Source organism: Sycon ciliatum, chromosome 5 (genome assembly GCF_964019385.1).
Source record: "Sycon ciliatum chromosome 5, ocSycCili1.1, whole genome shotgun sequence".
Classification (NCBI taxonomy): domain Eukaryota; kingdom Metazoa; phylum Porifera; class Calcarea; order Leucosolenida; family Sycettidae; genus Sycon; species Sycon ciliatum.
In genome coordinates this window covers 6,100,964-6,117,127 of record NC_088647.1, presented here as the reverse complement: position 1 = coordinate 6,117,127, position 16,164 = coordinate 6,100,964, and the positions used below count along the sequence as shown (strand labels likewise).

The 16,164-nt window shown below is 47.9% G+C and overlaps 1 protein-coding gene across 1 annotated transcript; it reads left to right on the top strand.

Annotated features, from left to right (window-relative positions):
• Positions 1 to 308: 308 nt before the first annotated feature.
• Positions 309 to 15,589, top strand: LOC135817341 (cilia- and flagella-associated protein 53-like). The gene is made up of 14 exons (XM_065330512.1): positions 309 to 918; positions 2,326 to 2,445; positions 5,627 to 5,736; positions 6,077 to 6,250; positions 6,778 to 6,893; positions 7,151 to 7,257; positions 9,083 to 9,163; positions 9,529 to 9,648; positions 10,598 to 10,696; positions 11,226 to 11,330; positions 11,743 to 11,854; positions 12,461 to 12,573; positions 14,260 to 14,364; positions 15,056 to 15,589. The coding sequence occupies exons 1-14, from the start codon at positions 853 to 855 to the stop codon at positions 15,182 to 15,184; spliced, it is 1,557 nt and encodes a 518-aa protein (XP_065186584.1). The 5' UTR covers positions 309 to 852; the 3' UTR covers positions 15,185 to 15,589.
• The last annotated feature ends 575 nt before the right edge of the window (positions 15,590 to 16,164 follow it).

Below are 16,164 nucleotides of genomic sequence, written 5' to 3'. Positions count from 1 at the left end.
GGCACTTTATAATCCAGCACCCTCGATAAACCAGCACAATTTTCAGTAGCCAAAATCTCCTCTTCATGTACATTGCAGCAGTAAATCAGATTTGTTAATCCAGCACCCTCCGTAATCCAGCAGATTTTCGTGGCACAAATGGTGCCGGATTATAGAGGGACCACTGTACCGCCTACCGCCGGTAGTACACGGGCTTTTTCGATACAGACTCCATAGCAACTCAGCCGTGGCGTTTCTATGGCACCCGCCTGAAAGCCTGAACTACTTCTTTGCCCGAGTTCGACTCTTCGATCGAGTCGAGAAGACGCTGGACGAAGCAGCTGATTCGACAGCCGAAGCGTGGGCTGTTCGATCAACTTCAAGCGCAGAATCACGATAATTATTTTGACTTGGTTCGCATTACGCTTGCATTCAGACATTCAGATCAGAGAACATTGGAGTAAAGTTCTGAACAGAGAGCTAGAGCGGCAGTAACGGGCATTGCGACAAAGTCGGGAAGAGTACTCACCTGCTATCGCTGTGCTTGCCCAGTAGGTGTAGTGTGGATCGCTGCCTCCAACGTAACTTAGTTTGTTTCGCGGTGGCTCGTCGCTAGCCGTGGACTCGCCGTGTCTTGTCCAGTGAATAATACAGTGCAGCTGATATCTGAACTCAAGTCAAGACTGATAGGCTTTCGGTAACCAGAACATCGACACCTCACTTCACTCTCTTCCTAATGACAGACTTTTATAGATATCTGACCATTCTGGGCTTAGAGCGGCTCCGCCATCGATCGACACTGCTGCAACGCGGCCGAGTAGTATAGTAATTGTCCAAAGCAGAAACCTAAAATATCGAGCTATCGAAGCGCCAATGGAGCTGCAACGAAGGCGGAGAACCCGGGAGATACCCGGGCACACACCCAACGCGGTGGGAATCGTAAGTGGAGTTGCTTGACTGCTTTGATCAGCTACATTTTCTGCGTGATTGTAGTGCAAGTACTCAAGAATATCAAGTCAAGTCAATACCACTATCTCACAGTATATTTAGGAAGATCCAGGTTGAATAGTGCATGAACGAAAACGGGAAAAGAGAGAATGTACCCTGCACAAACACCCCTTACAAAGCTACATGCAGCTGAAAAACTTCAATACAATGACCGGAAGGAGCACATATGCTGGTATAAGTACATGTCATAGTGTTACGGAGAACCTAGCATGATACGCTATCAAGGCGGTCATTAGAAAAGAGTAGCATCCCTTTCACCGCTAATATCTTATATTTCTATGCCCACCAAGAATGTATATTTACGTCCTGGGTGCACAGCGCACACTGATGTAGAACACTGATGTAGAACACTGATGTAGAATTCCAGGTGGTGTGTACGTGTCTTCGTCACTCTTCGCCAATCCCTTCCTGTCACTCAAATCTCACCGTCACATATCTCACCACCACATATCTCACCACCACATAGCATTATGTATGGCGCACTGGTGAATCTGTGTAGGTTACAAGGCGAAGTGTCTTTCACACCACAAGTACAGGGGCTGGCCGGCTTACACACCACATGGCAACATTGCTTCATGTACGATGGATTTACGCGAGGATTGGCCTCGGTGTTAGGTGTGTGGCTAATGCCCTTTGGGCGAACTGTTGAACTACATGTTTTTGGGCTCACAACTCCTAGCTAGGTGCTTTGGTGATATGGGTACCCACTTCCCCTGCCTTGTGCGGATTCCAGGGCGGCGGCGGCCGCTGATAGAGCTCGCACCATCTATCAAGCCGGCACGCACTAGCATTGCTGTTCCTAGCACGGCGGGCATCGCACCTGAGTTCACGCATCACCACTGCCAGGTCACTGGATAACCCACTGCGCTCCAACTAAAGTAATCCAATCAGTACTGTTCTGTCCAGAGTTGGTCTGCCTTAAATGTGCATGACACAACATGGTGTAGCTAAAGTCAAGGAACTCTGGAAAGATCCGGCTTGAAGTGCCTAAATGCCTTGGGGTAACAGTTACCCCAACACCCACGGCCCGTGGGTGAAAAAGAACTTGAAGCTGTAGCACATTATACTGGTGGAAAGTGTGAGAAGTCCCCAGCTTTCTGTGGTGTAGCTTTGCGATGGCTAGGGAACAGCATGCAGAGTAGTACGGTGTCATGTTGAGCTGCAGCGCTCGGCGGTACTCAGTCACAGAACACATGATGTCCACGTGCATGTGGCCAGAGTCAACACTGCCTGGCTGCTTAGCTACCGGCAATCAGCACCCTAGCCAAGTTGTTAAGTTGCGTGCCCCTGTCTCGCATTCTCGGCCACCATGCTTTGACGTCTTCTGTTTGTGCACAGCTGGCCAGAGCAACACTGAAGAAGCCTGTGGAATCTCTCATACTTGAGAACCGCAAGAAGGATGAACTCAGTCGACAGGTCGAAGCTGAGCAGAAGGAAGCACAAAAGCTGGTTTTCAAGGTTTGTTCTTGCCCTTTGACTTGCTAGTGTTTGAATTCTGCTTGGACAATTCCTTGCTGGTACCATGATGTCCTGAGTAAAAGCCTGGTGTATTGTATTCTTCTAGAAGCTGGTGCGAAGGCAAGGCTTCTGCTCAGATTAGCGTTGTATGGCGTGTGTTCAAACCTAGTTGGGGTCGTAGGCAAAGAAACATAGCATGGCGTTGCACCCCGCTTGGTTCAAGATTTTACCACCCCTTTCAATATAGAAAGCGCCACTGTACCGGCAATCAGGGATGCACCCAAGGGGTCAGCAGGGCGGGGTAGTTTTACAGACCCCCCTTTTTGCACAGTACATGTACATGTATAATGTATCTGAAGAGGCAATCTTCCGTCTCAGACTGACGAATTTGTCTTGCCAGTCTGCACCACATCTATGTCTTAAACCCTCCAGTGTATCTGGGATCGCTGCTTGAGGCATTGCTTGCACCAAGAGTACATAACCCCCCAGAGTGTGCAACGCCGATCCAGCTCTGTGTAGGGTCTTGGTCGAGCGGAATCGGATCTTCTGATGTCATGCGTACACTTCACACCAGCGCAAGGCCGGTCTCGAGGCAGGGCACCATTGTTTTTGATCCAAGAGTACCCGCGACTCCCCGGGTTCCCCTCAGATGTGTACGGTATTATGACGCAAAGATCCGATTCCGCTCGACCAAGACCCTATGCAGAGCTGGATCAGGCGTTGCACACTCTGGGGGGTTATGTACTCTTGCTTGCACTCTCCAAGATAAGCTATCCGTCCCAAGGAGTTGTTTTTGGTTGACGATTTTTGACGGTTGCGGCGCATTGGTACGTCGCAACGTCTACCCCAGTATGAGTCGCTTCCGTATGTTGGGCACTTCCAACCTCCACGCTTCCTATTTTCACACCGACGATGGACAGCACATAGCCACTGCCATCGGGAATATTTCAATTGATGACCACTGACAAAGTGCTTTCTTTCCACTTCTTAAATTTTCGTAAAGTAAATACGAGGTGGTAAACCGCTTGCTCTTAATTGCCTGCATATAGGCATTTGCCTACAGGGAACTAGGTTTTTAGCTTTTCTAGCCAGCCTTATCTTCGCTGGAGAGCCTGCATTCCATCGCGCTAACCTCACGCCCACAATCCGCAATCTGAGTGTAAAAACAAAAAATGAGGTTACGATTAATTGAAAGTGGTACACTGTATAGTTTGCGATACGAGCTCACAAAATCATTTGAACCTCATAGTTCATACTACATGAATCAAAGTATAACCTTCCTTTTGGCATGGCATTTTTGCCTAATCATTTGTTTTTGTTTGTTGTGAGCGCTGTTGGTTTACGGGGGTAGCTCAAAGGAGCCTGCCAATATTGAGTATCGAGTGGCGTTCACTTCAGCTGATATGATGTACCCACTTTTTCCAAGCAGCAGAGTTCTTTATTGGCAGCGTAATCGGCCAAGGAGCAATCACGAGCTACATATGGGCACTTTCTTTCCACAAGGCTCATGATCAGGATTTCAGTTTCAGCATGGGATCTGTTAGAAACCGGTCAGGTGTGGCACCCAGCCAGCATGTTTGCGGATCAATCACAAATCCGCGCATTTTATGCCTACCTCGCAAGTGTTAGCGTATTCGTATGCTGCCATGTCCTCATTCCCTATACCCCATCTCATTGCGTCAGTTTCCACCCTGGTGACACTAGTGATACTATGAACTAGGTTTAAAGGCGCCGTGGATGCATGGCGCCTAACTACTGAACCAAAATTGCTGACAGTTATTCGTTTAGTCGGGCCTCAGTGAGAACCACAACTATTCTCTGGCCTGGGACAGTGCTGCGCGTTCAAGATGCCGAGCACCCCCGTGAGACACACATATCCCTTTATGCCTCAAAGTGGCCAATTGACATGGAGTACAGGGGCCACATGAGCTATCTCAATTACCTCACCCCATGGTATGGGTAGACTCGTGACACATGCATCACCGTCACCTTGGTTCAGTGATGGTAGAAAGTCATCCCGCGATAAATGCGGCGCAGGCAACAGCAACAGCTGGGTCAATAGAAACTGGACACGAGGCTGTGCACACGGGGGAGCTCCTAAGGTAGCAGAGGATGGTTGCTGGGATGCTATGTAGCAGTGGTCAAGACCAAGTATATGTATCTGGCTGTACGATGGGTGGTAGTTGTTCGCGTTTATGGTATTGGCAACCATACTGGCGTTCTGGAGAGTATGCTTATGCCATGAGGCAGCTGTTTAAGGTCTGCTGTTGTCACCAACCAGTCATAGGGGTAATCAAACAAACGTAGAGTGAAGCGAACCTCGGTCAGTGTTAAGCAGCACGGCAGCTTGAGCATCAGGTGATGCTGGGAGAACAAACATAGTAGATGAGCAACATAGTGCGTGCTTCGACTTCAGTAATAGACAAAGAGCATGCAACGAGAAAATTTACCACTTCCTTCATGCCATCCAGCATATTCTAATCACATAATTGTCGGTCATGACATATCAACAGAGTGATGTTGGTGACATGGTTGCAGCACAGTTTTGGGTATGCATCGAAATCCACAGAGAACGTCCTGAAGTTGTGACTAAATTAGGAGAGCACCTTGAGCAATTCAGCTCCGATGTTTGACTAATGGTATAACACTACGTTGGAAACGTAGTCCAGCTGCTCCACGTTGTGGGCACTGGCCGCTCCTTCCAGTCCAGGTACCTGTCAGACTGTACAGAAGATATCGCGACAGCAATCGGCAGCAGCAAAAGCCTGCAGAAAGGCACACTTATCTTTCAACCTGACAGCAAGCCATTTTTGCATGCTAGGTGAACTAGTCAATGAAAAAAATCCCCTCTCCCCTTCCAGCTTCGGCTATGAGTACTCCGTTGACACGAGCATTTCAAAGCCATGCTGTCAAATGCGAAGTGGGTGATTCAAAAACACAACTACCTGATATGCATCTTTCAATAGATCGTGACACCATTTTGTTTTTACACGCATACGGTCCATTCCACGGGATGTGTGCTTTGGTTTGTAAATGTGTGCGCGTGTGTGTGCGTCGCAGCGTGTGTGCGGGCATGTGTGTGTATGTGTTTGTATGTGTGTATGTGAGAGTTATGTGTGAGTGTGTGCATGCGTGTATGTGTGTATTTGCATGTGCATCCGGTTAAACTTCTTGCGGACAGAATGAATGGGAAGTTGTCACGGACAAGCGCATCAAACAGTCTACCATCAATAGACGAGTGGAAGGAATTCTTCAACACGATCAATTCCACTTGGAACGCCGGCGAGAAAAGTAAGAGTGCAGATTGAAGCAGTCGGAAACCAAGTCTGCGGAAAGTATCAAACCATCTTTTAACGACTGTAGCATGGTGCACACTCGAAAACACACACACACACACACACACACACACACACGCACACAAACAGTCAAACACACACATCGATAGCAAATTGCCATCCCTGCCGGCTCCTTTGCTTGAGTCATTCTTAACACTGTAATGATGAGCGTGGTTGCCTCCAAATCATTGGAACAGTGTCCACAGATACACTCGCTATTGAAAGCTTCTCGCCCAGAATGACATGAGAATGTTGGACGTTAACCAGGTTTGCATTTCCCACACACTACAATGCAGGTTGAGGAAACTGCTTGCTGAGGAGGAGCAACAACAGCTGGTGGAGCTTGAATCACGTCAGGAAACAACCGTGGAGCGGCAGGCTAAGATGCGGGAGCGAGCCACCATGCTGAGGGAGAAGCGTGAAAAAGAGCGCCAGGCGCTTGCTCAAGAGAAGATGGACCAGCGATGGCGGTAAGAGATCGTGTGAGATGTTGCCGTTGACAACCGCAGCAACACAATTACATACTGTATAACGGGGAATGTCCTGTGCTGTAATACTTTTGGCATATCCTAAAATTAACGGCTCAGCAGCGCGAAAATTTCGGTAAACCAGTTTTCCAGATCCAAAAATGCATTTTGCACACTATGTGGCATGGCATGGTTGAATGTTAGGTCGCATTTTATTTTAGGTAAAAATTATCTGTACTGAAGTTGCCGAAAATATATCTCCACCGAAATTTTCCGGTTTTACATTTTTCCGAGAATGATCATAGCCTTTCTGCAGTTGCATGCGTATAAGCACCTCATTGACCCCGCTCGTCCCCCATTCTTCCTTCCATTTGGCCTAAGCGAAAACTAGCCAAGCTCGCTTGGTGATGTCAACGCGAAAAGGCTGATAATAATCCTGCTTGGTGAGAGGAGCTTTAGTGTGTGGTTTACAAGGTTGAGGCCGGACACATAGCGATGTACATGTATACATATTGTTGGTGTTTGTTCAGGCTGGAGTGCGAGGAACTGCGCTCCACAATGTCCAAGCGCAACACCGACATGGTGTGTCGTGAGCGAGACGCTCAGCTACGAGAGAAGGAGTTCATCCGGGAACAAGAGCACGAAGGTGAGACACGCGTCCTTCTCCTCCTCAATGCAAGCGAATGGGTCACGTAACGTTGTAGATTACCGCAGGCAGAGCTTAAAGCTTGTTTGGAGGCTGGACATATAGCATCCGTGACAGTGCATTTCAAAATGGGAGTCTTGCGTAACAGAATGTTCAAGAAATCAGAGCCGGGATGTGGGCGTATGTCGTCTTGCACTTCAAGTTGTGCGTGCATCCATGCTCTGCTTTCTACCCGTTGCCACTTCTTATGCATGTAGAGGAGAGAATGTTTGCCAATCAGTGGGCAGCGGACCATCGCCTCAAGGCGCTGCGAGAAGAGGCCGAATGTGCAGCTGCTCAGGAGAGGAACGTGGAGCAGATCAAGGTGAGGCTCGTATCGCAATCTACTGTTGTGAACATTGAAATCCGATGGGATGACCGGCGCCGGCGCTCTTACTGCTTTAAGCGCGTACATGCACTATAGTTCACGTACACACTGTAAAAATGGACCGGCAGTGCTCACGGCTGCAAGGCCAGCGCCGCGTGGCCGCCGCTTGACTTCTCAACGGATTTCAATGTCCACAACAATATCACACACATACATGTACATGTACCTCTTTTTTTAATGATAAAAGATAATAACACACAGGTGTGGAAAATAGCAAGCCACAGAGGCGCTCCAAGAACCTTTCGCATTCAGGGGAGGCAACACCAGAAGTTAAGAATGCCAGCGGGCTGAATGTGCCAGGATCCACGTTGAGGATCCGTTCCACTTACTCTAGCTTCTTCTGGTGCTCGTGCTGAAGCAGTAGGGCATCCAGTGGTTGGGCCGAGTAGGACGCCGCATCAGGATGGAAGATGCGGAAGTCAAAGAAAGCACCCTGTGCTCGGGTCCAGAAGCCACGGGCACGGACCTCGGCTCTGGTGTTTGCCGATGCAGCAGCAAACACCTCTCCAAAGAGTGGGGCTAGCCAGGGCTCGATTGCTACTGCGTGGCATACCTCCGTGAGTAGCTGCCCTACCATGTTGCGGACTTCGTACTGGCGGATTGTAGGGAAGCCACCCCGGGGGCGACACATGGCATGAGCAGTGGAGAACAGAACTCCACAGGCGCACTTCACGGGGGACGTTGAGGAGAGGCCAGTCAGTACACGTTTACGACCAAATTCCTGGTACATGTCTAATGCAATGCATGTGCTCAGGGCTGTAGCCTATCATGTACATGTAGTGGAGGCTATGCAATTACGTCATCATTCAATCGATATGACATCGCCATGTCTTGCTTCCACCAGCGCTTATGACCGAGGTACTGGCAATTTTTACTGACAAGACACGCTTGAAGAAGTTGTATCGACGGTGTTAGGTTGCTAGCGGGCAACATTCCACCTGGATGTTGTTGGTTTGGTGTTGCCGCGGTGTGGCCACTCCACTGGTGATAGGCTGCTGTATTCATGGCCACTGTGCTACCCGTGGGGTACCTGGAGTACCTGGAGTATCTGAAGCCATAGCAGAGGCTGGGTAGATGCCAGGCGAGCCGCCAAATTGACTCCTACCGCTGAAGCTTGCGCTTCCTGCTTTTTAACGAAATTCCTTCTTGACGATGCTTTTCTTGTTATGACAGTGTCGTTGCAACCCGATGCCTAGTCCACGGTGTTCTGCGGGTACGATCTCACTGCTACAATTGATGCAGCCATGCAGAACATATGGTCCCGAGCTGACTTCGTCTACGGTGTTCCAAACTCTCTCTCGCCGATGACGAGATGAGTCTTGTAAAGTGCCTGTAGCCCGGCTGAAGTGATTTTTCAGGAATCTGCAATAGTTATTGTCTGGGGTCTGGAAGGTGCGAGCCTTGCTGGCCTCGCGATACTGTCCTACTCCCTGGCATTGCAGAGACTTGCCACAGTCGGACATTGCAAAGCATTGTTGCTCAGCAAAGCCCACCAGACTATTAGATCCTGCAGCAAACCAAGAACACACTACTAGGACAAGTAGTCTTCAAACTGCAAGTCATGAAAGTAGTAGATCGTTATGTTTGCGCTGAGCTGCGATCATAGCTTGCACTTTGTCGTGATGATTATGATGCGGCTGCCCTGGCTGTGACTGCCTTGCTGGTCCCAGTAATCAGTTGGAATGTACTAGTATACTGAATGTACACATAGCTGTACTAGACCGCTCTAACACTGATCTTCCGGCTGTTGTCTTGTTTGCAGACTCTCAACCTCCAAAAGGCTGCCCTTGAGGAGAAACAACGGCAAGAAGTGGAGCTGAAGGAGCAGGAGAAGAAGTTTGTGGTAAGACAAAACTGGATTATTATGGAAACAGGGGGCATAATTATTACGTACAGGAATTTCTGCTGTGAGCACGTTGGCCGAGTAATGGCAACTCCACCGAGAACAAGCTCAATGAGAGTAGGAAGTCAGCTTTCACACCAATTCTTGCCTGGATCCTCTTACCTGTTTTTTTTGTCAATGCATGGAGAAAGTCGTCACTCGCAAAGTGAAACTGGCATTATGCATCCTAACACTCTTCATGGCCAACACACTATCACAATCATTTGGAAGAGATCCCCAGTAGAAGACTCAAGTTGCCATGGAACACGTTGGCAAGTTTGTTGGCATTGTGCTATATGCTCTCGCCCACTGATTGCTGTGCACAGGAGGAACAGATTGCCCTGCGCAAGATGGAGGAGGAGCACCGCAGACGGGATAAGCTGCGTCTTCAGAAGGAGAGAGCCCGCGATCTGACCCGCGGTATAAAACAGAAGATGAAGCTACAGGTAAGCGGTGTGCGACTAGGCATCGGATCTTTGTCAGTGAATGAATTGGTAACTTATAGCCCAAAGAGGAACAACAAGTCAGAGATATGCCGTGTTGAATGAATCATAAAATATTCTTCTGGCGTGCACTGAAATTGATATGTTCATGAGAAGGTGTAGAACGTCAGTACCGTTGGTCAGTGCCATGCAATGTTACCGCATGAGGGGATTATAAAGTAACTGGTGGTGTTAGTGGATATTATAGCGTAACTTGTAGCTCTTTGGTCCTCTTTTCTTCTTATAAAATATTCCTTGGCTCTCCACCCGAGTCAAATTGATATGTAGCATAGAATGCCTTATCAATTGAATCACTAGCAGGTACAACGTACAAAAACCACCGCTTTTGGTCTAGGATGTGTTGGTGCTTTTTCTACTGTAGCAATTTCCAGGCTCGATGTATGTTCATGTGCCGTTTTGCCACCCGTGTGTGTGTGTGTGTGTGTGTGTGTGTGTGTGTGTGTGTGTCACTGTGTGTATGTGTGTGTGTGTGTGTGTGTGTGTGTGTGTGTGTGTATGTGCCGCATACGTGTGGGCTACTGTGTGGCAGTGCACTCAGTGAAGGGCTTCCAACATGCAGTCTGAGCAGTGGCAGTAGACCGTGCCACTGACGGGGGCGGATCCGGGGGAGGGGGGGGGAGGGGTTCCAGGGGTTCCGGGCACAACCTCCTAAATTTCGCAAATGTACTACTGTAAACCGTATGTGTATACCTGTACGTGTATCAGCTATTCATTCAGCTATTCATTCAGCTATTCATTCAGCTATTCATTCAGTTTTGGCTAAACTGGAACTGGATATGCCCCTGCTCCACGCACTGTAGTAATAGCTGTGACAAGACTCTCTCTCTGTCAGCATGACATGCTAACTCCATACCTCCGACATCTATCTGATCTATGTGTTGTGGCATGCTAGGCAAAAGAAGTGCAAGAAGAGCTGGCACTGGATATCAAACTTCTGCAGCAGATACTGATGGAGACATCCAATGAAGCCGAAGAAGCCGTGAGGACCAAGGTGAGCATGCTCGGTCCTTTACATAACTTCAGAGATGCGAATGCAGTGCATGCGACAGCCTTGCTGCACTACATTCCTGTTTGCAGTTGCATGCAATCCCACATTGGCAAAATGCATTCCACTCACTCTCTAAATCAAACGGTTTGCACGCCTCTGCATCCGAAGGGGCGGGGGGGGGGGGGTGCTTACCAAACGTGCAGTTCGAAAACACCAGTATGTATATTGGCCCACACCGGCCATCTATTGACGTGAAGAATTTACCCACATCCTCAACATGGTCAAAGACATTCCAGTAACGTGGGCACCTTTACTGTATGATGTGGATGAGGAGCGGATAGAAAACTGCCTCAACTTGATTGGCTTTGGATCAGGATTTATTATACCACAGTTGTCTGTGGTACTACCCAGTGAGGAGCAACACGTCAGAGAAATGCCGTCATGTACAATTAGTTACAACTAAGCTTTAGTATGTGTTCTTCTTAGGTTCCAACTGTTCCCTATGTTTTCTGCTCTTGTATTCATGCAACAGAAACGTCTGCACTCGGAGATGATGCAGTACATGACCTACCTGAAGGAGGAGGCTGAACGGGAGAAGCAGAGAGAGAAGGAGCTAGACCGGATGCTGCAAGTAGAGGTACGTGCACATCACGTACATAGTCATAAACCCCTGTCCGGTGCAAACACAGTAGAACTGATTGGGTCTGCCACACTTCAGAAATTCTGGTCGCAGTGGAAAGCATTGCTTTAGTAGGAGTCGAAATGCGAAGAGAGCACCGGCATATACACATACCATTGTCCAACAGAATTGCATGATTTTGTGCTTTGAACAGAAGCTTGGATTTGACACTGACTTGGGCATGATGGGCACAGTCGCAGTTTCACTGTAGCTGGCTGTTCTATATGTGAGTGGATGATAACAGTTTTGCCCCGAACACTTGATTCTGTGCAGCTCGAATACATCTCACTGTGTGGGGATATTGACCAAGTCTGAGCACGATGGCATAACCCTAATATCTGTATTGCTGTCTTGACCCAATCCTGCACAGCTTGACAAAGACTTCCGGAAGGTTGTGAACAAATGGCGTGAAGAGCAAGCAGCTCGTGCACGATTGCTGCGGGAGGTCATGGAGACAAGACAGCAGCAAATTGCTGAGAAATGTAAGTTTCCCCATGCTGTGTTTTTTTCGATTGATTCTTTTATCAGTCATGTTACAGAATAAGTCTCTGTATAAGACAATCATGGTGGCTGCTGGCCGATTGTAAGCAAGAGAGGGGCCATACCTGTATTTTGTTCTTATACACACCACTAGACAACAGGAACTAGTTTGGTGATAAGATGTAGAAACCAATTTATTTACATTCTCAAGTCAGGAAGAAGAGCAAGGAGAAGAACAGCATGAATCCAGAATATGGATGCGTGCATGCGCCCAATAGAGATGTGACGTAATCACGTGATGCAAGGCATGCAACGTAACAATACGCGTTATACGGGTGATATCAACTTGAAGTACATGCGCACAATACATGAGTAGCTAGCATGATACATCACGTCCCTTCTGAGATAGAAATAACAATTACACTTACATACATATCTCACGGCCCTTCTGAGATGACAACAAGGCATCTAAAACCAGCTAGAAAGGACGGCAGAACCTAACAACCTGTGTTGTGTTTGTGTTGTGTTTGTGCAATGAAAATGTTTCTATTGGGGCATACCTGTCATCCGGTCTTTTGTTTTGTTTCTGTTTATTTATTTTCTGGCAGTGGAGATCAACAGAAAGGAGCAAGAAGAGGCGGCGGTGGAGCGCCAGCGTTTGAACGACATCTTCCAGGAGCATGTTCGCATGGAGAAAGAAGACGAGGAGAGACGCAAACGGGTGCGTGTTCGGAGTATGGGTGCCTTTTTTTGTCAGACAGATGCTTAGAGAATTGTTCAATGGATTGGCTACATGCCGGATTGGCATAGGCTGGGCAGTTTGACAAGTGGCGTATGCGCAATGGACTTTGGGCTGCTTCTCGCCATACTGTAAAACCGGAAAGTCTAACGAGTCACAAAGTCTAACGTTTTAACGACCATTTTTTTCGTTATTTGAAGAAACGTTATGGGCAGATGTCTGTGCAAACAGATGGGTACCGGGTGACCGGCCAGGCAGCCATCGTTAAACTTTCTGCACGTTATCATGCCAAAATTACCAAAACGTTAAACTTGTTGGTCGTTAACCTTTCTGGTTTTGCAGTATTACATGGATGCAGCGGTTGGGATTTTCGGTCTTTGACCACTGTGTAGGTGGGCTGATCTACTCACCTCCCACCATTTTAGGAGCTGCATCTGCAGCTTAGATCTTTGCAGGCCGGTGATGGCGTTCCTGCGGATGCTGGAAACTCAGTCGAACTGAGTCTCAAGCCCACCGTTAAAGGGGAAGTTAAGGCAAAAATTAAAATTTCACCAGTTGTAGTCTTCGGGGTGCTGAGTCGAATGGTCTTGGTCCGAGAAAGCTGAGACGCTCCCTTCCTACTTGAATCCCAATCGAACTCGCGCACTTCCACCGAAACTGGGTGACTGCGCCCTACGAGATGGGGATTTGTATGCAAAATGTCACTAAAAGCGCCATTTCGTTCTTATAAAAGCACGGATGACCGCGATTGGCCCATATGTTGTAGTCTTTTGGACGCTGAGTCGACTGGTTTTGGTCCGAAAAGGCTGCGATGCAGCGTTCCTCCTTTATTCCCAATCGAACATGGTTGAAGAAGCGGTCACGTGCTCCTGGGTGCCAAAATCACCTGGTCACCACGCCAGCAGGCGACAACTTTCACACCAAGGTTCAACTCGAGTGACAGGACTGCACCCAAAAAAGGTCAAAACAGGCTGTAAGTTGTACCCTGCAGGCACGGTGACCAGGTGACTGGTGTACGCAGGAGCACGTGACCGCTTGTTCAACCATGTTCGATTGGGAATTAGGGGCGAACGCTGCATCGCAGCCTTTTCGGACCAAAACCAGTCGACTCAGCGTCCAAAAGACTACAACATATGGGCCAATCGCGGTCATCCGTGCTTTTATAAGAACGAAATGGCGCTTTAAGTGACATTTTGCATACAAATCCCCATCTCGTAGGGCGCAGTCACCCAGTTTCGGTGGAAGTGCGCGAGTTCGATTGGGATTTAAGTAGGAAGGGAGCGTCTCAGCTTTCTCGGACCAAGACCATTCGACTCAGCACCCCGAAGACTACAACTGGTGAAATTTTAATTTTTGCCTTAACTTCCCCTTTAAATCTGTGCATGTCTATTGGTTGTGCTGAAAAGGCCAACAGGGATGTGTGTTTGCAGTGGATTGCCGAATCTCCCGCCCCATCCTCCCAGAGATAAACTCGTTGTGGTCCACGTACAGGGCAGTTGTTGTTGTTGTTGTTGTTGTTGTTGTTGTTGTTGTTGTTGTTGTTGTTGTTGTTGTCGTCGTCGTCGTCGTCGTCGTCGTCGTCGTCGTCGTCGTCGTCGTCGTTGTTGTGGCAGTATGGGGGTAAGTGTTTGGTTTGCATGTCCTGCACTTGCTTCTCTCCGTTTTCAGGTCCGCAAGAAGCATCAGTCAGATTTGCTGGATCAACTAGACTATCAAACTGCTCTGAAGGAGGAGGAAGAACACATGACGAAACTGGAGCTGGACGAAGTCAAGGTATGAATGTGCTACTGCATGCTGCACATGCCGCAGTGCCTGAATAATCTTTACACAGCTAGCTGCTAACTCGAGTGGACAATAGAGCATTCTAGATGAAGACAGGAGTGCATCGTGTGATGTAGGGATCACAGCCGCAACTGCAGGTGATCGACACAGTGCATGTCTGGTGTTGTTGTTTCTTTATTTTACTTCACCATATGAACAGGCAAGACTGCCTTCTCACCGGGGCTATTGGCCCACGGCTCTCACAATATGATGAACATGTTTAAAATGTGTATGAAGAAGAAAGGAACGGAAAAGAAGATGAAATGAAAGGAAAGAAAACAGTAGTTATTAATTTTATGAAGGGGAGGGGGTATGAAATGGGTATTATCATAGTTGATGAGAGAAGTATGATATCAAATATTCTTGTTCTATAGACTATTTAGTACGGGCATTTCATGAGAGTCATGCATGGGCAAGTGTGACTGTCAGTACATGTACACAAAGTACAGAATGGGTCTTTGCTTGGCAGAGAAGTTAGACGTGATATTATTGAACTGGCTAAATATGATGATAAATATCCCACAGCCTATCTCCACCTGGAATCAACCATAGTTTCTAAGACGATCCTCTTTCACGATATTCCTGGTGGCACATGTGTATTGTCTCATCCAAGATTATTTACCCGTTCGCCACTTTGTTACAGCGGCAAGAACAGCGCTACCGCGATAAGCTAGGCCGAGAACTGGCTAAGGAGCCATTCGCTGACCAGCGTCACCCTCTCCGGCAAGCAATGACCTTCACTGGCGGTGGAGGGGGAACATTCAACTTCTGAGACCAAGCCCCGTGAAGATGAGGCAAAACAGTGCCATGCCTACTAGTGGAATAATTTCCCCCATCTGAGAAGGCATCCAATGATGAAACATGACTTGAGGACGAGTAATTTTGTTGACCTTGTTATTGCATTGTTGAAAAGCTTGTTATCTAGCCGTTTGTTTTAGGCCGCGTTTTGGCTCGTGGATCGCGATTTGCAATTAGCAGCCAGGCCACGCCGGTGTTACCTGCAGATGTCAATGACCCTTGCCTGCAATACTGTGTGTGTGTGCATGGCACTTGTACAGGAATGGCGTCTATGGATTGCCATCGGTCTTGCAGTACTGATTTGATCATTTATTTTAAACCACCCTACTATGCAGGACTGTGTTGATGTCATTCTCAGTAGTACACACTACACAGTGTTCATAGTACAGTGTAATTATATACCATCAATGTCACATTGTGAGAACCAAAAGGTGAATCAGTTCAAAGTGATAAGTGAGAGTTGTCAGGGTTCTCGCCAAAGCGACATAGAGGGGCGCTGCGCCCTCCTTCACTCCCCCCCCCCCCTTCCAATATCCGGCTTTTTGTTATTGGGCCTAGTTCCCGTTTTATGTGCGAAGTAAAATAAGCACTTACAAACAAACGAACAAAATGAACGCGCCACCTTTCAGAGTGCGAGCGCCACCTTTTGGTATGCATGATGAGTACGCATCATGTACATAATACTGATGTAGCAGTGCAGCGCAGCACGGTTGTGTGAGCCATCGCATCTTATTCATCACTTACATACAACCATGTAACTCTGAAAACCGTGCTCATGGCGAGTTCCAGTGGCCGCTGAATTAGTGAATAAATACAGGGAATGGAAGTAATAGTTGGTCAGTTGCTTACTGGTATGGGTGAAAGTAGTGGCCAAAATGACGGAAAATCACAAAATATGCGTCCGATGATCTCCATGATTTCTCCCCCCTTTCACGTTTGTTCTGGCTATAACCT